The sequence below is a fragment of the Rhinolophus ferrumequinum genome, chromosome 8, assembly GCF_004115265.2.
Source record: "Rhinolophus ferrumequinum isolate MPI-CBG mRhiFer1 chromosome 8, mRhiFer1_v1.p, whole genome shotgun sequence".
NCBI lineage: Eukaryota > Metazoa > Chordata > Mammalia > Chiroptera > Rhinolophidae > Rhinolophus > Rhinolophus ferrumequinum.
In genome coordinates, this window is record NC_046291.1 from 76,267,483 (window position 1) to 76,291,468 (window position 23,986).

Genomic DNA, 23,986 nt, shown 5'->3' on the forward strand with positions numbered 1-23,986 from the left:
AAAAATATGCAAAATTAAGATATCTACTACCCAATGTTAATATGATCTAATTCCTATTACTGAGGATTTCGGTACTAGAAACAAACCCAGAGACAAAGCATATATTGGATAGTAAAGAATTCAGAGTATAATAACAACAATAACAATACTTTCCCTATTTTTAGTTCTTATGATGTCTCTTAAAGGAAATTAGACCTGTGTAATAGGAATAACTTCTCTTTAGCATCACTGAGAAAAATGGGCTATGAGCTTTAATGTTTGTAAGACTGTATTAGGTGTTAGAGAAAATGTATAAAACAAGTTCTACATTTTTGAATCCAAAGAGATACTTCTGCTGTAGTCCCATTTTAAAAGAATAGACAGTAAGTGGAATAATTAATCTAATTAATAGATTCCAGGATAAGTTCACTTGAGACGAGGCCACTGGAAAGAAGTGTACAATTTAGGAATGTGGATTTTAACATCACCATTTTAAGGAAGGACCCGTGTTTTCATTTAGTCAAAACACACACACACAAGATAAAAAAAACCTGTTGCATTGGGCTGATGGATTTCCCCATTTGATGTGCAAGGCTGGTAAACAAGTGGTGGCTGTATCCCCAGTCATTGTAAGGTGCATAGTGTCTGAAGTCAAGGGGCGATAGGGAATCTCATTCCACATTCCTAGCACTAAATACAATTTCTCTTAGACATACTGGATAGAAATGAGTATGATAAGTTTATGTTGTACACAGTTATATATGTTTTCTCCTACAATATGAAAAAAGTTTTTGAGCTATTGTAAAATAAATGATACCAACTTTATTTTGGTTGTTTCTTTGCACTATGGTATAAATTTTTCCTATTATTTCTAAAATAAAACATTATCTAAGATACATAATCTAATATTATTCTTAACTCCTTGTTAGTTATCTACATGCATCTTTTCTAAAAACCATGTATTTCAATTAAAAAATACTACTTTGGCACGGAGAATGGAAGGAGGAAAGGAAGGAAACATAAACATAAAGAGAGAAGAATTACTAGAAAGGGAATCAGTTGAAAGAATGCACTGTAATGAGGAGAAGTAAAAAATGAAAATAAAGAAATGGAAGAGTAAGGAAGGGGTAGGAGCAACTTTCTACAGAAGCTCAGACATTCCATTTTTGCTTAACAATTATATTCTAATTAAAATAATTATAGATTCCTGGAAGACTTTAGTCCTCCAAACAGTACAGCATTCGTTTGGGATCACTTAAAATTTTTCTTGCACGGAATTGTGAAGAACCAGATGTGTTGGGCTGAATTGACCTAGACACACACTTGGCAGTGTGCTTTCCTCCCCTCACATTCAATGGCTTATTAACACGGAATCAATTCTTTGTAAATAATCCCTCATTGGCTTGAATGATTTGTGGGCCCACCCGCACAAAAACTATTCCGCCCTTATATTCACTTTAAATTAAGTTCAACCAAGTGCTTCACAAATGCTCTCCTCATTGCCACTGAACTTTATCGAGGACTGGTTCAGTCTAACATGTGAACAGGCAAACACATGTATATCTGACGGTGGTGTTGATGTTAAAGTTTCAAAACATTAACTGAAATGTTTATTCCAAATATAACCTAAAGGCGCTGAATAATGAAGTGTTCTTATCAAGTGCCACAAATCATACTGATTTTTAGTGTATTTTTGAAAGGAACTTTACCTGATTGACTCATCTCTTTTAGTTCAAATTGTATTTCTCAAACCAACATTGCTCTTCTAACATATTTCAGTATTATCAGAATTCCATACAAAAATAAACATTTTTTTGTAAAAGTAAACTGAATTTCTTTCATGTTGTTTTTCTTTTTTCTCTTCTTTCTCCTAAGAGTTTTTTTCAAAATTAATGTTGGAACATCACGAACTACAAGTATTGGAGGGCATGAATTTTTTAAAGCTTCCAGAAAGATTATTAAGCTTTGAAAGACTTTACTTTGAAGATCATCAACAACTCACTGCAGTAAATGTCAAGATTTGAATCACTTCACCTGAGATGGGGGGTGAGCCAGGACTCTCAAGTGAAGAGTGAGTTCCGGCTTGTTTATTTATTGAACATAAGTTTGTGCTTTACCAGAAGGTTAAACGCAAGCTGTGCCTTCTTGTCTCAGTACCTGGCAAGCTAAAGTATATTGAGAAGTGCCAGCACTTCTAATTATGTGACTTGTATTATCTCAGGTAGTCTTCACAGTAACATGATAAAGTATCTACTTTGCTTTTTCATATTTTGTCAGTGAGGAAACTGACATCCAAAGAGATGAATTAACTTTCCTAAAGTCTCACAGATAGGAAGTAGTAGACAAAAACTTACACTCATGTAGAAAAAAAAAATGCAATTAATATCTTTTGTTCAAGATTACATTTGTAAAATTTGTCTATGTTATCTACTCTCTGTTAGTCAAATACAGAGGTCCATGTTCATCACCGACTTCCCTCTGCGTCTAATTAGAATTTACTTTCAAATATATTGTAAAATGAGGATGACAGGGCCCCCAGCTGCTTAGCATTTGATACCAGGGTTTATGAACTGCCATACTATTTTCTGTATATTTTACTAAACAGATGCAAATGTGATTGTGGATCTGGTTGTTTGTACTTAGGCAAAGTTGGAAAACTTTCCACTCTATTTTTCAAGTAGCAAATTCCTGTGACTTCTAGAAGTGGCTACCGCATGGCTGAGCATTCGAAACTGTTTGGAGAGAGCTTCCAGGGATTATTGCTTCTCTGAGGGTCAACCACAAATTTCATAAAATGAATTTATGTTCACATTATAGTGTTTTTATAAGCCAGAATGCTTCTATCTAGCCCTTTGTGATTTTTATGTACCCAGGGAGAAGTAGGCTTGATAATAATACTAATAATATTCTTCAGCAATTCTATTTCTAGCATCTTGATAATATGATATTAATTATAAGCGAAAGTTATTCCATATTTTGCAGAACTGTTGGCTCTGTGTACAATGTTTTCTTAATAGTTTTTCTTCTTCCCCTATGAAATTGGAATTCTTTTCTATGTCTGTGAATAAATATGGTTGCTCATTGTCTCTTCCTTCTCTCTATTCATTCTATCAGTTTTTACACATAATAATTTTTATTATTCTCCTCTTACTTCTTTTTGAAATATTTTATGGTGAAATACAGGCTTTGATTTTAAGAATTTGGGAGATTCAATCATAGCCCAAAATACACAAATTGTTTATTTGCTCATGACACATTTAGCCTAGCAAGTAGCAAAAATAAATAGGACTTTTGCTGCTCTTTACTGTAGGTACCATGTAGTTATTTTCATTATTTTGTGATTTATACCACATTTACTTGCAAAGAGGATTCCAGGTTTCTTGTATTACCACGTGAGGAAAAATAACAAAAAGCAGATATAGAGTACAATATATGCAGATAAGAAACAAATTAGAAGCTATTAAATGTTTTTTTTATTCAAACTTGACCAAATTTTCTTAGAACTTCCTAGTTAGGAAGGCAATAAGGGAACCTGTGTGGGGTTTGCAACAAAAAGATAAACACAACCCACACAAGCACTGTCCTGAATCTGTTTCTACTAAAGAAAAAAGTGAACTCATTCATTTTTCAATTTGACTTAAGAATCATTTCTCTGACTAATATATACAATTGTAAGGTTAAAAAAAAATGGGGGGAGGTGGGGAGGTAATAGTTACTAAACTTTAAAAGAAAATACAGAACTTTTAAAATATTGTTCGTAATACACTTTTACAGACACTTTCAATTTTTATGCCTTTGGTCAACAAGAAAGTAGAAATATTTTCCCTGATAAAACATGAATTGTAGAGACCAAAGCAAACACTTAATAAAATAACCATCAAACTAAAGATTATTTCATTCACTGACAATATTTCAAATGAAATCTGACAAAAATACAGAAAGTTAAAATAAGTTTGTTCCATATGTGTTGTAACTGTGTATTGTATTTTAATAACAAACAAAACCTCTTAAAGCTAGAATTAATAAATGTTCTTAAGAAAATTAAGTAAGTTCAGACTCTTTACCCTTCTAAACAAATCTGGATACTTTTTGTTTTCTTCTTTCCATTTTCCTTACTAATGACAATGAGAGGTGACTGGTTTGAAATTTCAGGGGTCATTGTTATATATGTATATTTACTGGACATCAAAATACGTGTACATTTAATAAGTAGCAATTAAGCTATAAACTCTTAAATAGTCAAAAGAAATCTTTTTGTCAGATTTATTGACTTCATAAATAAATCTTATAAAATAATACCACCTTACCACTTCCCTGGCCTTTATATAAACATCCAAACTCCTCTTTAGAGAATGAAAAATACTAAGCACAACATAAAGGATTAGAAAGGAATTTATGTTCTGAAAGCTTACCTAGTAAAGTAAGATCTACAGTTAAGGAAAACATATATTTTTAGGTCAATCTATTCCAAGATTTTTTTTCAGTTTTTTTATGTACATTTGAATGACCATAAGTGGCTTCTAAATATGAACACAAGTGAAAGCATTATTAAACAACTATTCAACACACCTTTAAACACAATCTAGGATTGTTCGGGTGGTAATTTCTATGTTAGAATATATACGCCTCTAAGTAATGCTGAGACTGATCAGATCTTGTGTTCCCTAGAACCTGAGTGGTCTGGCAGGAAATGCTCAGTTTTCGCCTTTATCTGCACCGGCTCACAAAAATTCTGGCTTTGAGTCCCAGTCCCAGGCATCCAGGGCTGAGCAGATTCGCTCTGAGGCTTCAGGGGAAGGGCCTGGACTCAGGCCATACAAACAGACTGGCTCCCCTGAGCTGCCCCTGAAAGCCTTTCTAGGCAGGCTTTCAAGGGCTCCTTTCTTCAGCAATGGCTGTGTTTCTGGTCTGTAGGAACTTCTATTTATTTTTTGTAATGTTACTATATGTTTGTTAACTTAATTTTTCTATCCTTTCTCTGTGCCTGAAATAGAGGGGATTATTTTCAGTTTGTACTTAATCTGTTAGTATTCTGATCCTGTAATAAAAACCACATAAAACAAAAATGTGCACAGTGTAATAATTACTCAATAATAATGAGTAGGAAATAGAGCTTGCTTTAGCTTGCAACCCTTTTATGGAGTTTTTCTTATTTTTTAAAACATTTTGAATAGATAACATAGTCATATGGTTCATAAACTAAAAGCAGAATTTCCTTAAAAGTCTGGTAAGTTGGGCCGCTTTAAACATGAGTATGTTCTACTTTGTACACGTGCTGGGATGTGATCCTATTGGGACATTGTACTGGGAAATCTTATGTCAGAACGTTGAGGTTGTTCATCTATCACAGAGAAGACGTTTACAGTCTCCTGCATGGTTACTGGCTGCTAAATTAGAAGTGGATAAACATTTATTTAATTCTTTTGTTTTTACCACGGAATATGTTATGGACAGACTGTGTACTCCCAAAATTCATATGTTAAATGTCTAATCCCAAATATGACTGGATTTGAGAATAGGGCCTAAGTGGAAGTAATGAAGGTTGAATGAAGTTATAAGGGTGAGGCCTTAATCTGACAGGACAGGTGTTCTTATAATAGAGGAAAGGACACCAGAGATCTCTTTCTCTCTGAGCGTGTACAAAGGAAAGTTCAAGTGAGGACACTGATGGCAGCATCTACAAGCCAGGAAGAGACGCCAAACCAGAAATCAACCCTTGTTCTTGGACTTCTAGCCTCCATCCAGGACTGAGGGAAAATAAATTTCTGTTGTTTAAGATACCCAGTCTGAGGCATTTTGTTACAGCAGTCTCAGCTAATACCGTATACTACATATCCTCCCCTGGGAACCTTTCTTCTCCCTTCTGCAGAGACTCATCCAGTTGTCTCCTGGAGTAGGGGTGGGGAGGAGTTACCTGGCTGCACAGAGTGAGCAAGGGGATCTGGTGTTCCAACTACATTTTAAACAGACTTCCAACAACAAACCTCTCTGTTTTTATTCCTATCTTCATTCCCACTTCTAGAGGTGCTTATATGAGTAATGACCAAGCTTTGGAAGGATCTGCAGTGTAAACAGGTGGCTCTCCATTTTTTTACCCACCATTGGGAGATCAGGATTTGGTTTGCTTTTGTTTTTTTTCAACAAGACAGTTACTATTTGTCCACCTGCTCTCCAGCTCCTAAAATGTTGTTACTGTCATCTCCTTTGCCATTCTATTTCTCCATGGGTTTACACATTTTTTCCCCTAATTCCATTTAAGAGTTGTTTATTGACATTTCAGCAAAAAAAAGTACTCAAATGCATGTGTTCAGTCCTCCATCATTAATTGGAAGTTGCCTTTTTTGAAGCAGTAATCCCAATGATTAACTTTATATTTCTTTGTACTACATGGTTATGTGTATATACTAAGTTTACATTTCTTTGTCTCTTCCATTTATGGGAGTACCATGAGGATAAGGAAGGTAAAGATGTGTTAGGGCCTACTACAAGTCCTGACACATAGCAGAGGTTCCGTAATTATTTTGTGAATAAATGAGATATTCCCAGATTTTCATGATTGCCAACTGACATAATTCTTTCTGGATGTAAGTTCTACTTTCCCTACTCTAATTCCATTTTCTCCGCAGCTCAAGTTGATTTTCTCTTCTGATTACTGGCCAAGATACAATTGGGGTGAAACAATAAAGATATTTTTATACATGCCTATAAAGGAGTGAGGTTTGAAAAAACATTTTGAAAGTTAGGGTTTTTCCAAGTCCTCCATATACTTCCAAATAACACCACTCCAATTATTTAAATGTCATTAATTTTTCTTTTGTGTAATATCCTAAATTTCATATAAGATTTCAGGCATTATGGAATATTCATCCAACCCAATTAAATAAATAACTCCTTTTTGAAATGTTAACAAATTTACCATCTAGAACTATCTTGAATACCAATAACAGTACATATAACTCACTTTGGGAAATATTATAGATCAAAGAACAACATAAACTGTATTATTTTCAACAATGCTCACCCTAATTTTAAATAGATTAAATTGAAATGAGACAAAAAAAAATGATTGGTGTTTTAAATCCTTAGCAAGTGAAGTTTAGTATTTGTTTTACCATATAATAAAATCTTAGAAATTTCATTTTAAGTTGATTTTATGAAATTTGTTTCATTATAATAAATGAATACAATGAATGTGTTATTCATTGGGGAATAAACATTCATTTTTAAAATGTACAAGAAAAAAGTAACAACATATTTTGTTTTTGTGCCAAATAACACAGTTATACTGTCTATAGCAATCAAGTCTTTAGGAAAGGTAGGCTTACTCTTTACTGTGATGGGTTAAAATAGAAAATTAGAATGCTCTTCCATAAGATTTTGACTTTATAATCTATGTTTATCACTAAATGATAGTCTCTTTACAATTGCTTTGGAAAAAAATTAATTTTGTACTTACCGACAATGTCTGTCATGAGGCCTAAAATATTCTCATCAGCTGTAATCCAAGGCCATTTCCCTATGCTATGACCAAAGACTCCCCTGAAATTGAAAAGGGACATAAACAGTCTTAGCTTGTGTGGAGTGTGTATATGTGTGTGTGCACACGTGTGTGATTTTTCAAATATCAGCATTAGCAACTGGACATTTCTAAATGAGTCTTTGTAATGTTTTAGTAATTATATAAAAGCATGCTTTCCAAATCCAAAAGTAATACTTGAGAACTCTGCGCTAAAACTTCTCATTTTTATTTTTTTTTATTTCCTTTTGTTGGAGGTTATGGAAGATTGTCCATAAACTATTTCATCATCATCATCATCATTACTTTAGAATCTAAGCTGTTATTTTTTTTCTCTTTTATTTTGAAAATTTCACCATTATTTGAATACTCTACTTATATACCTGTAACATATGTAGTATTTATACTAAAACATACCTATTTTTGAGGCTAGATATAAATCTTATATACTCAATTTTAATACATAGCTACAATCTGTGAATTAAATAAAAATATATAAAATGTTATCTGTACTCATAATGACATTTTAAGTAAATAAAGAAACTTGGCAATAATCAAAGCCACTACTACAACTTGACCTATTTTCTGACAATTTCATCTACCATATTCCAGCTTAACTTCATTATCCCAATAAGTATCCTAGTAGGTATAATGGTAAAACGCAAAATACATAAGAGAACGTTAACTCTCAAAAACTTTCCATCAAATGAGGAAGGCAAATACATTTGAAACAGAGAAGAAATTAAAACAAAAGATCAATATGGGAGTTATTATAAACTTGTATCTTAGGAAGCTCTGAATTAGATTGTTCTTAATTCTTTAAAAATTCAGAAACTATGTAAACTTAGAAGAAAGGAATAAGTATATGTTTTTCATGTAGTGCAAACTGTGACTCCATGCTCTGAAATTCAGTAAGCTGGCAGTGGTGAGCAGGTGAACCTTCTCTTAGAAGTAAAAGGTAGCAGAATACTCGGATGTCTCCCAAAAATATGTTTCTGTGGTACATTGATTATCTTGAACTGTAGGCACTTGAAAAATATCAAATATAGGGAGGGGCTTTCTCTAAACTCTCCAATCTGCCTCAAAACAGGTCCTCTAAAAAGAACTCAATTTTCATAAATCCTCTACTTACGGATTTCATCAACCAAGGAAGATTGACTCTTATCACAGAAGAGATTAGAAGTCAACACCACACCCAGACAAACTTTGACACAAACTTCGTGTCTCCTATCTGTATTTCACGGGTCCATTCATCTTTCTTGAAAATCATTTACTCTCCCCTAAGAGGCCTTCATTAGCCCTCCCCTTTCCATAGTAAGATGGTATCTAAGCCTGAATTCTAAACCACCTCAGGGAGTTCTCATTTTCCCCTGGGTCTCTCCCATGTATACATGAGGGATACATGTTAATAAACTTACTTGTTTTTTCTTTTGTTACCTGTCTTTTACTACAGGGGTCTCAGCTAAGTATTCAGAAGGGTAGGTGAAAATTTATTTTTCTTCTCCTAGAGATCAGTGAGAGAACTGGAGGAGAGGAGCCCTGTTTTATGTTTTGTAGACTTTGCTGATTTTCATGATGGGAATACTACCATCGTGGCCAATTTCAGGGTATCAACAAAATTCCTGAATATTTAACAATTGGCATTCATCACCTGGTTGGAGTCAGTCCCAGGTCACTACTTGTTATGAGACTATATTTATTAGAAGCTTAGAGGGCCTAATTTCCCACTTTTGTAAAAGTAAATGGGTGACAATATGTATCTTAACAGATTGCCCTGAAAAATAAGTAACACGTAAAAAAGACTAGTACGTAATATCCTTTTTCTGAGTCTTCTTTCCTAATGTAAATCTAATACTAAAATTCCTTTCATGGGCAAGTAGTGTATAATACAATTTTTAAGCTAATATTTCAATTACCATATAAACTGAGATGAAGGAAGAGGACTTTCTTTGAGGACATACATAAACTACAAGAACTAAGGAATAAGAGAAGGGCAGTTGTTAGTTATTTTTATTCATATTATTATTAGATAGTTTGCAGCATGCCTCATTCTTGACTTCCAATATAAATGCTAAAGACAAAAATCATTATCATTAAAAGGTAGTTAAAGGCAGATACTTGGATCCTTTTTTATTTTAATCACATAGAGCTTCATGGCCTTTGCTGATAGCACAATACATCTTATTACATTTAGGTAGTAAAACTCTATGTTCTGCCTCAGAGAATTTATATCTCAGAATATTATGCCACCTACTTCTCCCTCTGTTAGACACCGTGGTAGTGGTAATAATCTTTAAGGATATGTTTCTTCCTGCAATGCTTTTGGCATCTTCCTCCCTTTAAAATATCACACAGAGTCTGCTTCTTCATTTGGCAAGCCACTAGCCTGGGGTAATGAAATGTATTTAAAAAGTGTTACCCAAATAAACTCAAAGTAAAGTGGCCTGTCATTAGAAAGAGTTGATGTAGATTACATAGCAGTTATAAACATTAGTATTAGAGTTAAGAAAAAGATTATATTGCTCTCAGTCAAAACTGCTTAAAACAGTTGTCGCATAGTTGCCGTCTTCATTTACAAATACTGGAAAGGAAGACAGAATGGGAAAGAATTAACTCACTACCACAGCATCAGTCATTGCTAGGGTATTCCCTGAGATGTCTCCAAAGCAGTATTTGCTCATGAAATTGGATTGCAGGACATCAAATCTAATTAGGAGCTTAATAGAAACGTGGATCCTCTTTAAAATAGGACTATGCTTTAACCATCCTACAAAATGAAAAGTAGCCCTGCTTTTAAAAGCTCTCTTCCTCCCAATAAGTAAATAAACAAGAATTCACAGTCTTCCTTCATGATATCACAACTGTTTGTTTCTGTGACCCAAATGATGATTAACCAACACAGATATTAGGAAAATCTTTGTAACATCATACCACGAACTCTGTTATTCATACTGAAGGGAGGCAGAATATGCCACACTAAAATTTTTCTCTTTGGCATAAGGATTGTTCTGAGATATAGATACTTGAAAAACAGCAAATGCAGGGAGAGGTTGCCTCTGACCTCCCCTTATCTACCTAAAGACACATCTTCCAAAAGGGACTCAGTCGTCATAAATCCCCTCCCCAGGAGTTTCATCAACCAGGGAAGATTGAGTCTTGTCACAGGAGAAGAGACTATAAGTTGACACCGCCCCCAAACTGTCACACACTATCATACTTCCCATCTGTTCTTCTGAGGTCCCCATTCATCTTACCTAAAAATCATTTACTCTCCCCTAGGTGGCCTACATCTCCCAACTTTTCTCCTTTTAAGATGATATATAAGCTCTCAAATCTCACTGCTTTTTTGGGTATTCACTTTTTCTTTTCCTGTCATGCCCTCATGCACATGTTAAAAATTAATAAATGTACGTGCCTTTTCTTATGTTCTTTCTCCTGTTAATCTGCCTAACGTCAGTTTATTTCGTAGACTCAGCTATCAAACCTAAGAAGGTAGAGGGAATGTCTTTCCTCCCCTATATGCACAATTTTTTGTTAAAGAAGAAAACACTTCAAGTGATGGAAATGCAGTGTCCGCAGCAGCACACCTCTCCAGTGTGTTTCCCCAGTGCCCTTTTTGCACACACACCGCCATGTAAAGTCAGTCATTTTCTGCAAACCAGGATATTTGTTCCTACATACCGGTAGGTAGTTCAGTAGGCCATTTACCTCTTTAAATAATCCTACCTAAAAAGTCACAATTCTTAGAAGAATCCCTATAAAGATACAAGTACAGGCCATTTTTGCTCCTATGAAAAAAAGAAAATCAATTATCTAGCAGATATGACAACACCTTAGATCTAAAATATTGTGATTATAATTTAGGGACATAACAAATTTCTCAACTTATAACATGCACTTTAAGACTGATGTATCTTTCCCTTCTAGTTAATAACCACTATGGTTATTAACCCATGCTAATTCGTCCTTTAAATAATCTGGGCCGTTAGTAAATATCTAATGTAAAATGTTCTCAAAAAATTCTTTAAGCTTGTTGCCTACTCATTCTAGCAGACCCACAGGGTCTAAGCATATCGATCTTGTTTCTTACTGTTATAACACTATTTTGCTAATATTTAATTATTTTATATCGAGTAGATCAAATAGCACCAAATATTTTCTATTTCAGAATATTATCTAAATACATTAAGTCTAAAATGAGGATTAACCATTTTTATTAACAATGACCACCATTTTTAAAATCCTAAAATCTGCTTGTGGAAAATGCTTTCAAATGTAGTGATATTTATTTTCTAAAGTATGCATAAAAGTTATGCAAATAACATTATAACAGATTTAATAAATTATGCAAACCTCTATCATTTTTGTATTAAGCTGTGAACTTATAATTTTAACCATTAAAATTAGGTACCTTGCAGCATTGTCTAATAGCTGTGTAAGTCATTATTTGCACAGTCAGTGTAAACTAACTTTAAAAAAATAGATACTATTCTCAATATGAAAGACCAGTGGCATAAAGAATAAAGAGAGAAGGAAAGGACATTCTGAGTTTCTATGAGAGTCAAATATCTTGCCTTTGGAATTCTTACATGGCTCTGTTTCATCCTCCCGATTTTTTTTTTCTGACCTTCAGGTTTGATTGCCCTTCATAACGACTTTTCAAATTCTAATAACCAGAAAATATTTTTTTATATATGTCTACTTATTTTTAAATTTTAAATACGTAAAATTTTTAAATAGTATAAAAATTTTAAAATAGTCAAACATATTTTGAACTCATTCTAGTTTCAGCTTTATCGGTAGTCACCAGGGAAGGCTAAGACGTACCTATGATTAAGGGTTTATAATACAGCTAATAGACATCTCTAAACTGACTATTAATGCAATGGACACATGGGAGGGTTACCAGTGTGGCTGAACCAGGTTGGGATTAAAGAGGGTAGGCACTCAGGTAAACAGAGCGTATGAAAGGTTTCATAGGCAAGAAAGTAAAAGTAGAACAGAAAAGATAGAAAAAAGAATGAGTGGATACTGATTTGAGATGCCTGCATGGTTGGAGTGAAGCTGTTTAGCTAAGCCCAAATGGAGAATCACCTCAATAATCATGTTCAGTTTACGGAGGAAGGTGTCTTCCACTCCACTTAACCTCTTGCCCTGCCCCCCACCAATGTTTATTCCCTTCTTTATAAAAATTAGTGTGATAGAGTTTAGCCAAGAACAATTTGTAAAAACACTAAATTAAATCCTAAATGTTAGCTCACTTGTTAGTCATTGAAGAAATAAAATAAAATGATTACATGTGTTTTAAAAGTGACAATTTAGGAAAGGAACTTACATTTTTAATTTTTTTTATTAGTTTACATTTTTAAATGCTTTAAAAGTTTTACTCTTGACCTTGTCACTACACTAACTTGCTATATGACCCTATTTACTGATCCTCAGTTATTTCATCAATAAAATGAGAGCATTGAATAACATAATCACTAATGTTCCTGTCTGCCCTAAAATTCCAGGATTCTATTACACACCTTTCCAAATATTAGACAACCCAGTGTGATTTTTTTAAATTCTTATATGAGATTTTGAATGATAGGTTTTGAAATCATACTTACATTTTGGCCCACTTATCTAATTCTTCTTCGAGATATGTTTGAACCGTTTTTGGTTGAAGGCCAAGAGAATTTCCTGAGAAATAGATGGCACTTTCATCCTTATTCACTAAAGATAAGTCAACTGAAACAGAAGAAAATGTAAAAAAAAAAAAAAAGCTTATTCAATTAATTCACATTCTTCCATTTCGCATTGTTAATCCAGTACAAACAATTAATACAATTAACTCCAAGAAGGATAATAAATAACTTCAATTCCTCTCAAGGATAACATCAGGTCCTCTGGAAAATTAATTAATCTTTTACATTTATATTTTAAAGTATAACTTATACTTATAGAAGCTTTTGTTGAGATCTCTCATATTTACTTTGTTCCATGACAAAATCTAAATTGGCAACTACTCATAATTATAGTGAAAGGCATTAGAAAAGAGTTTTAAAAAAATGCATTTTTACAGGAAGCATATCAGCTTATTTAGTCAAAATGGAAGATTAGCAGAATTTAGGCAAGTATTAACCCTCTGAATTAATTGGTAGTATAGATATAACAATTATTAAAGAAATCTACATGATTATTTACATATTTGAAGTAGATATTTTAGATTGTTACATTTTTTCATTCTATATATCTATCTATATATATAGATGATTATTTAAATAATAATTTAAACAATTCAATATATCAAATATATCTATCTATCTGTCTATCTATCTATCTATCTATCTATATATATATACAGAATGAAAAAATGTAACGGCAAAAATCATTCTCTATATCTATCTTCTTTATTCAAATAAATCAGAAATTTAGTGATTTGTCTCTCTTACAACTTTCCCCAGACTACAACAAATGTAGTTTAATTACTTAACTAATCCATGTGCTTAAAATATTGTCCAGAAATACACAAGTTTATAACTGTGCTATACTAAGCACTGTCTTAATTCTATGGAAAAAAAGTTACCTTATGGCTAATATATCATTCGAATCATTTGGTAATATATTTGTCTTTACTTTAGACTACCTAATTAAACCTTTCCTTTTTAAAGACATTCCACCTATTTCAACTTGATCTCTGTTATGGATACTGTGCACCTTTTTCACTGGCATCTGTTAAGACTGACCCAACAAAACAGCTGCAAATATTGTTCACTATTTAAATTGATTGGTTAACAGTTCTTTGTTGACCTAGAGAACAAATATTGAAGGGTTTAATTTAGAATTCAGTGCTTCTAATTGGTGTATCATGGGTCAAATTTCAACTAAGCATTCAAATAAGTACACACTGAAGACTAAACATGTTGTGTGTATGTCAGCCATGTCAGTGATCCAGGATGAGAAGGCAACAACCCAGATCTTTGTTCTCATTGTTTTATTTTGTTCTTTCATTGCTGATGCTTTTACAGACAAATAGGTAATGGGCTGCCTTTATTTAGAAAGTCATTTGTGTGTGTGTGTGTGTGTGTGTGTGTGTGTGCTCAGTGTGACAGAAAAGCAGAATTATACACTAAATTATCTTGTCCCATGCCGGCCCAAAGTACGGCCCAAAGTATGGTTCATGGTAAATTAGCTTTATCTTTCTCACACCTTGGCTCTTCAAACAAATGTCACTTAAGACTCATTCATCCACCTGCATTATATCTTGTGCAGGTCCCACACTTGTTGGTATTACAGATTTTCTCTCTCTCTTTCTGTATCCTCCTACCACACCCCGACTGTCTCCCCCTCCCTCCTCCCCACCCCCCCCCTCTCTCTCTCTCTCTCTCTCTCTCTCTCTCTCTCTCTCTCTCTCTCTCTCTCATAGAACTGCCAGAATGGCTTGTTTTCTTAAAGAAAAGAGAAAATAAAGTTAGCAACGTGAGGATACTGACTGAGGTTGGGAAGAACAACCTCCCGCCTTCATACAGACCTGCTGTACACTCACCTCCGTCCCATACTTCCCCATCAGTAACTAACCATGAGAATCAATAGCTATGATATCTTGGGTGGGGGAAATACAGAACTCAAGTGACAGCAGTAAAGAACTGATGAGGGTGTTGCGAGGGCCCTGAAACAGCTCATGTACAAAGAATACATCGTGCATATAGATATTATATTTATAATTATATGGCTCAAAGTGATTCTCCCTTGTCCTCTTCTCTCCCTTCTGTTCCTTACTCATTGTTGCAACTCAGCTACTCTTAACATCTTCCATGTATGAGGGGAAAAGGAAATTAATTGAATACAGCATTCCCGAATTATGATCAACTTCTGGATCTTCGTCAATTACAGGATTCGTTATGGGTTCCCTGAGTGTCGGGGGTTGTTCTGCATTTGTGCCAAGGGGAGCCCCTCCGTTAGGATACCAGTTATTTGCTAGACCTTGGGGTGAGCCACGACTCATTGCTTCCCATCCGCAAGACTGGCATGTCAATTGTTATTGATTGTCACATCAGTCATTAGTGATAATCATAGGCTGCTTTTTTATAGCTAGAGTTCAAGTCTAGATTCTTCTGCACGAGAGTGTTTGGGCTCTGGATGAGAACATATTTCTTACTGTCAGTGCCAGTTTCCTGGCTGTTATACAATCCAACATCTTGTGGTTTCTATTGGATGGCATATTTAATAGTTTGGGTTCATGGCCTTGGGAGAGTCCCCTTTATGAAAACATTCATTGTATTTATTGTATTCATTGTCTGTCTCCAAATTTCCTCTTTTTTGTAAGTGATATTAAATTAGAGCCCACATTATGACCTCATTTTAACCTGATTGTGTCTATAAAGACAATCTCCAAATAAGGTCATATTCTGTCATACTAGGGTTAGGACTTCAACACATAAATTTTTAGGGGACACAATTCAACCCATAATGCCCTCCTTATAGGTTCACTTGACTTCAAATGGTCTAAGAACTCAAGAGTTTCAGCTTTCTGCAAATAGTACTCACCTCAATTAGGCCTTTAGTTAACAGTTTTAGTCATTTGGCTGGAGGTCTCCTCTCTTGACAAAGGTTGTAATATGATTGCTATAGAGCTCATGATTTTGGAAATTCTGAGCAACATTTTAGTACATCAAAAATATCCTTATTTGTTTACTCTTTTAGTTTATTTATGTATTTCATGTCTAACCCAAGAACCAGTTTCATTTTTGCAAGATCAACACAGGAAAAATAAAGTAATTCTATTTTTGTTTTCTTTTCACATATTAAAAAGGAAAACTAGAAGTAACCCTATGGCTTGACTGAAAAACAATGGTAAGTGTCAAAGATTTTAAAAACGACTTGTCTATGTAAAGAATATTTTCTAAAATACAATTGTTACGAAAACGAACTCAGATGTTAACGGTTTTATCTATCAGGTGCCAGTGTGTATCTGGTATGTATGCTATAGGGATAATACATACACATAAGCCAACATTAAATGGGAGTGTCACCATTTGAAATAAGTCTAAATATTTCCTTTCAGCATTTCAAAAATGTTTTGCTCCATTCCATATGATTAATGTTTATTGTTGGAATATTACTAGATGTTTATTTATTAGAATTAAAGACTAGTTTGCTAACGTATCCTGCTCAAATAAAAAACAAAAAAAGATAAATGTTTCTTTTTTTAAAAAAACTATAATTTAATTTTAATTGATTTTTTCTCAAATTTAGGGATTCTACTCCCTGGCTGTTACACTTCAGAAGTGTTAAGATGAAACTTGATATAAATAAGCAAAGCTGAATCAAAGCCTCAGTCAATGACATAAGGGAGAGTGTGATTTCTCCAAAGCTACTTTGGTGAGCAATGTCCTGGGAATAGTTGCTGTGACTGCTAGATTTTCATGATAATTTTTTGAAACATCTCTTTGGAAGTTAATCCCAACAAGAAAGATATTAGTTTATTTGTTTAAAAAAACCAAAACTTACATTTAAGAGGTCTTCCTACCATATGTGTATCAAAAGATGGATCTCCATAAATTCCATTAAAAGACCATGTAATATGTATGTTTTGGGCATTGTTAGAGCGCTCTTCTGATTAGAAGTCCTAGGCTAAAATTTTAACATACTATGACTATTCATTTGAAGAATTTAAGCTATTTTTTTTTCTTTTAAACAAGAAATTCTGTTATCAAATTTAGTAAGAAAAAGAAAAGAAGCAAGAAAAGAAAGGAAAAGACCCTCCTCAAAGATATACAATGTTTTTGCAGACCTGTGAACATAAAATTGTTGCCGATTGTATTATAATTAGTAATGGAAAGCATAGAGATTCCAGCTGTGATTGTTTCATTTGTATTGATTATGTGGAGCCCTTCTAATACCAAGAATATTACAAGCAGCTAATATGCATTTGATGGATAACAGCTATCTAATTGTAAAATGGTCCCAATCTTAATACTTGAGTTACTAACATGATTGGGTTTTGGTGGTTGCTTGCAATATTGAATTGAATTTTGGCAATTTGGAATACTGTTTAGCGGGGATTGATGCTTATATCCATAAATCTCTGACATTTTAGTCCTCGAGGAACTATACCAAAATTTATTGATACACAAATGATCTTCAGAAGCAACAGATAAGCCCAGAATTTATCACTTTCATTATATGACACGAAGAGAACTGCATCTCAGTATTTCTAAGGACCAGTTCTGGTTCTGGTCATTAGAATGAAAGACTAGCTTGCTAACATATTCTTCTTCTTCTTTTTTAAAAAAATGTTTTAAAATAAATGTGCCTTTTTTTTTAAGTATAGTTTAGCTTTAATAGGCATTTTTTTCTTACACCACAGAAAACCATTTCTTGCCTTCTATACTTCAGAGAAATCTAAGAAACAACTTGACATAGAGAAGTACAATCAACTCAGATACAGTAAACATAACTAAAATGCAGTACCATTTTAGAATCTGAGGAGTCTGAAAAACTAATGGTAACAAGTATATTGGAGAAGAAAACCAGAATTTAAAATACCACCAAACTGGTATTGAGCTTATTTTCTTTTCACCTCTGAGAACTCTCTCTTGGCTTGGTGTGAAATACAGCCAGAAACCCCAAACTATGTCATGAGTATAGATTTTAATAACTCTAAGACAAGCCCACTATTCCTGTTTTTGTTCAGAGTAGGAGAATCTGGTCAGAATCATTAAGGGACAGAGAGAGAGAGCGTGGCGGGAAAATGCTATAGGATTTTATTTTATTTTTTCTCTTTTCTTTCATGGTAGCCACCAGTGAATCCTGTGTCAGCGGTGGCAGTTATAACAATAGCAGCACAGACTCCCAAATTACTGAGGAAGGAATCCCTTCTCTCTAATCAGAGGAAGGATTGTTCTAAGAAAATGGAGTTAACATTATTTGGTTTTGTTCTCTCTCTGTCCTCTGAACCAGAAACAATCATAGTCAAAGGTAATGCATAACAAAATGGGTAAAGTTGCAGTTTTCTAGCCAGAGAAAAATGAAAGTGGGCCCCTGGGAATAGGAAAGTGTTAGGCCTATTGCAAAGAGAGAACTTAAGTAAATGATCATATAAAGTTGTACATAAAATCCTCAGCTCACCCCTGCACAGTGCCTCAATTTATCCAACCCTAAACAATATAATAAAAGTCATGAGAACTAAACCTGGTCCCAGTTTGGTGATTAAGTAGCATACTCAAAGGATAGATCCAGAGTACTGCAAAAGCTTTGAAAACTGAATTTACATTGGAACTACCATCCGCAGTCAAAGAATTTAAGAAGACACCATATCTCATAAGATGATACAGTCATGTGTCACTTAAATAGGGTGATACATTCTGAGAAATGCATCCTTAAGCAATTTTGTCCTTGTGTGAACACTATACAGTAAACTTACACAGATCTGGATAGCTCACTACACACCTAGGCTATATGTATAGCCTATTACTCTGTAGAGGAGAAAAAAAATAATTTATCCTCTACCCTTCTTGTTTCTTGACTGAGACACCCCTGAAATAATAGATTTACAGTAGGAAAAAAAGTTTAACAACATGTATACCTCCGGTATATACAGGACAGAACCAGAAAAACTGAGTAACTTGCCAAAAAGGCTGAAGTCAATGCCTTAGAAAAAATCTTCAGCTGAAGAGAAGATGGTGGGGGTAGGGGAGTCAGTTATGGGAGGTTACTAGGAAAAGCTGGGTAACCCCTGGAAAGGTTGTTAATCAGATTTAAGTCTTTGTCTTCCGCAGTGATAAAAATTTCTAGACATAAGATCATCCCCCTGTTCCTGGTACAGCCAGGGTTACATCTTTACAAATGGAGATTCCCCTTACAAATATGAATGTATTGTACAACGGTAACTTCTACCTGGTTTTCAGAGCTTCTCCCATGTTGTTTCTTAAAATTAACCCACCTAAATAATACTTACGATAAACAGACATATTTTGGGATGACCAATTCTAGTCCCCTATAGCTCCTAAGCTACAAACCTATGTAACATGTTATGAATACTACAGTCAATTGTAACACAATGGTAAGTATTTGTGTAATGCATTGCACTATGATATTACAATAGCTATGATGTCACAAAGTGACAGGAACTTTTTAATTCCATTATAATATAATGGGACCACCATGATATATGTAGTCCATTATTAAACAAACATCCTTATATGGTGCCTGGCTATATTTAAATGTCTAGGATATCATGCAAAATTATTCAATGTAAGAAGAACCAGAACAAGCACAACTCCTAATGGAAAAGAATATCAATGGGCATCGACCAACATAACATAGCTAGTAGAATTATCAAAGACTTTAATGTAGCTCTTATAATCATGATCTAAGTTGTAAAAGAAGACACTCTTGCAATAAATAAAAAAATAGGAAATTTAGCAGAGAAGAAAATATTTTTAAAAGAAACAAACTGAACCTTTAGAACTGAAAAATACAAGTGTGATTTTTAGAAATTCCAAGGACTCAAAGAAACATGGAGCCAACAGACAAAAAAGGCAAAGAACTTATAGAAAGATTAATAGAAATTATCCAATCTCTGCAACAGAATAAACAAAAAAAAAAAGATTACAAGAAAATGAACCTGGATTCAACAATATGTAGGTCAATACCAAAAGGTTAAACATTCGTGTCACTGAAATACCAGATAGAAAGGAGAGTGCAGTGCAAAAGTGTTTTAAGAAATAATGGCTAAAAACTCCCCCAAATTGTCAAAATATTTAAATTTGCATATTCAAAAAACTCAGGAAACTCCGAGTTCATACCAAGACTCATTGTAATCAAACTGCTGAAAATTAAAGACAAAAAAAATAAAATAAAAAAATAAAGCAAACAGAGAAAAATAGTCCATTGCCTGTAGAGGACCCAGAATTCTAATGACTACTATTTCACCTCAAATACCACGGAATCCAGAACAAAATGGGACAAAATTTTTAAGAAGTGACTGAAGTAAAATAATTGTCACTACAGAATTCTATACACAGCAAAAATATATTTCAGGAATAAAAGCATAATAAAGACATTTTCAGATGAAGGGAAATTAAGACGATTATTAGACTGTAGAAAGGTCTAAAAGAAATACTAAATGTAGTTCTTTAAGATGAAGAGAAACAATGCTAGAGAGACATTTTAACTTTAGGAAAGGAGAGCAAAAGAAATAGTAAATATCTATGTAAATATGATAGGCTATTTTATCTCCTTAATGTTTAAAAATATCTATAGTATACAGTTTTAAACAGTGGAAGGAAAAATTAACATTATCTGATTGGGTTCTTAGTGTTTATACGTTAGTATATACGACAACAACATAAGGAAAGGAAGGTAAAGATAACTGACTACATAATTATACAGTGCTAAGGTTTCTGCATCCTATTGGGAGTGATAAAATATTGCTTCTAAAAATTAACTAAAAAGTTACATATATTTTATAATTATTAATTAATATATTATGTCTATATCATATTTTATCATATATCATTTTTTATCATATACAAAGGTCAGGCAATTAAGTTTGCAAACAATGTTGCAATGGTTTTGCTAAATGTTTTTGATATTAGAGGAATTATTCATTATGAATTTGTGCGAACTGAACAGTTAACCAAGTTTACTATATATCTGGAAGTGCTGAAAAGGCTGCATGAAAAAGTTAGATGACCTGAAATTTTCACCAACAATTTATGGCTCATGCACCACACTGCACCAGCTCACACGGCACTGTCTGTGAGGGAGTTTATAGCCAGTAAACAAATAACTGTATTGGAACACGCTCCCTGCTCACCCAATCTGGCCCCCAATAACTTCTTTCTTTACCTGAAGATAAAGGAAATATTGAAAGGAAGACATTTTGATGACATTCAGAACATCAAGAGCAATATGACAACAGCTCTGATGGCCTTTCCAGAAAAAGAATTCCAAAATTGCTTTGAAGGGTGGACTAGGAACTGGCATTGGTGCATAGCTTCCCAATGGTAGTACTTCGAGGGTGACTGCAGCGATATTCAGCAATGAGGTATGTAGTACTTTTTCTAGGATGACTTCATGAATTTCATCGTCACACCTTATATATATTATAATCTATATAGCAATCATTACAACAAAAAATACTACACAAAGAGATATAATTCAAAACTCAATATATAACTTAAAGTTATACCAAAAAAAAAGAAAGAAAAAAAAACAAAAAGAAGGCAAAAAAAAGGGAGAGAGAGAAATGAAAAACTGGCAAACAGAAAATAAGTAATAAAATGGTAGACTTAAATCTAAACACATCAACAATTACAATAAATATAAATGGTAAAAATACATAAATTAAAAGATAACAATTGCTAGAATAAATAAAAACAGGCACACAACTACATCCTGCTTATAAGTATACTGTGGGGACAGAGCCCCAAAAAGCAGTTTCCAGGCTCTCGGCCTCACATAGAAAGGTGCTGGCTCAGGTAGTAAATGGCCATCGACTGTGATCCAATGGCCAGCAGCTGTGGCTAGTTGGCCGTCAGCTGTAACCAGTGAGCCATTGGCCACTAATATAACTGCTGTGGCTACGCTAGTAAAAAAGGGGGAGCTAGCAAGAAGATGGTGGCTGAGCCTGCAAGTGGAGCAGTGAGGGTTGAGAATTGTGTGGCTCCTGTTTCCTGTTTCTCCAACCCAGCCGCCAGCGAGAGTATAGTGGTGTGACTCCCCTACCTATGGCTCTGTGGGTGTTCCTTTTTGGCCTCACTATGTCCTTCGTTCTTGTGTGGGGAGCGGGACCAGAGACCCCGCCTGACACCCCGCATGACAATACTGTCTGTATTTTAATTGTAATGATATAGGTAGGTTAAAAATAAAAGGGTGAAAAAACATATGCCATGTAAACACTGATCAAAATGAAACCGGTTCAATATATTATCATCAGGCAAAGTAGACTATGGGACAAGCAAATTACTAGGGATAAAGTAGGACATTCCATGATAAATGTATCAATTAACAAGAAGATATAACTGTGGATTAAAAAGGGGGTTCTATGTAAAGTAACCCCACAGGGAGATCTGACTAACTGTGCAGGTCATGGTGGGTAGTCACCCCAGACATACAACTTCTTTACTAAAAGGCTTATATTTGCCTTAAACAAGCCCTGGCCATTGTTTCTGTGCATCTAGGTTAACATACCATTGAAATGCCTCTTCTCAAACCCCTAAGAGGTAACCACTCTAAAGAGTGCAAATAATCTTAATTTTCTTTTTTCTCTCCCCCCTTCTTCTGCCTCCCTGCCCCTTTCCCCCCCCCACTCTGGTTCAAGCTGTTGTTTCTCAGTCTAGTTGCGTAGGACACAGCTCCCTGGCTCATGCTGGTATTAGGAGCCTTGCACTCCCCCGGCTGAGGCAGTCGGTTGCCGGTCGATCATTGGTCGGCTTTTCAATGCAGCTCACGGCTACTCACGCTGGCCACCATTCGTTCCTGAAGGCACACAGCAGCCCATGGCAGCACACGCCAACCTCCACCTGCTCGTGGCAGCCTAGCTCCAGGGACAGCTGTTGTTCACAATCTTAGCTGTAAAGGGTGCAGCTCACTGGCCCATGTGGGAATCGAACCCACGGCCTTCAGTGTTAGGAGCATAGCACTCCAACCACCTGAGATACTGGGCCGGCCCGTAATCTTAATTATTTTGTAATCCAGTCCCTGACTGCTTTCTCAGACTTTCACATAATCTTTCTTATGTCCCCTCCTTAATTTCAAATATATAAAATAAATTGCAAAACAGAGCATTTGAGATTTTTGCTCCCCAGCATACATTATCAGTTTGACTCAAATAAAGTCTTATACAAAACTTTACAGGGTTGGGCATTTCTTACAGACATATTTACTTGGTGTAGTATGACAGGATTCCAAGGAAGTCCACCCAGGACCACTCTGCAGACCCAGAACCAGTACTAGGTACAAGCAAGGGACCTTTGTGTCCCACTGGCTCCCTGTTTTGCATGGGGTGAACTTGGATGAATCTTCTCTTGCAATTCTGGGCTTCTTTGCCTTATGTAGCAGGCTGTGACTTTATTTGACCTGTTCTTAGAAAATCGTAGAGGTGGATAAGGGTTGACATAATCACAGAAAGGAGAAAAAAATGGTTGCTGCTTTTAATTTTGGCTTTTAATTGGGTTGCTTACTGAGAGTCTGAACAAAATTTTTGCTGGTTAAATGAGAGACTGAACTCTCTTGAGCTCCAAAAGAGAAAGCACACTTGCTTCCCCAACCCGACTAGACAATGGGGTCATGATAGCTGTTCAGATCTCTGAATCAGAAGCAGTGGAGATGGGTGTAGGGAGTCATCAAATATGGTGGTGCAGCCAATCCTGGAAAAGCTGGAAGGAGTCTTGAGGAGAAGGTCAGGGCACCCTGGAATGAGTTCACCCTGAGAGAAGAGCCCAAGAGAAAGGTCTGTGCCTTGGTAGGCATTGTGGTTCTGGTGGTATCCAGTAAGCT

The 23,986-nt window shown here is 34.7% G+C and overlaps 1 protein-coding gene across 2 annotated transcripts in view; it reads right to left on the minus strand.

Annotated features, from left to right (window-relative positions):
- The window catches only part of KYNU (kynureninase), a 92,682-nt gene that overhangs the window by 54,053 nt on the left and 14,643 nt on the right, over positions 1-23,986 (minus strand). For both annotated transcript variants that reach the window (XM_033111365.1, XM_033111364.1), the window contains exons 3-4: positions 13,108-13,228; positions 7,436-7,518 (exon numbers count right to left, since the gene is read on the minus strand). In XM_033111365.1, the coding sequence (XP_032967256.1) occupies positions 7,436-7,518; positions 13,108-13,228 (204 nt within the window). The remainder of the gene's footprint in view (positions 1-7,435; positions 7,519-13,107; positions 13,229-23,986) is intronic.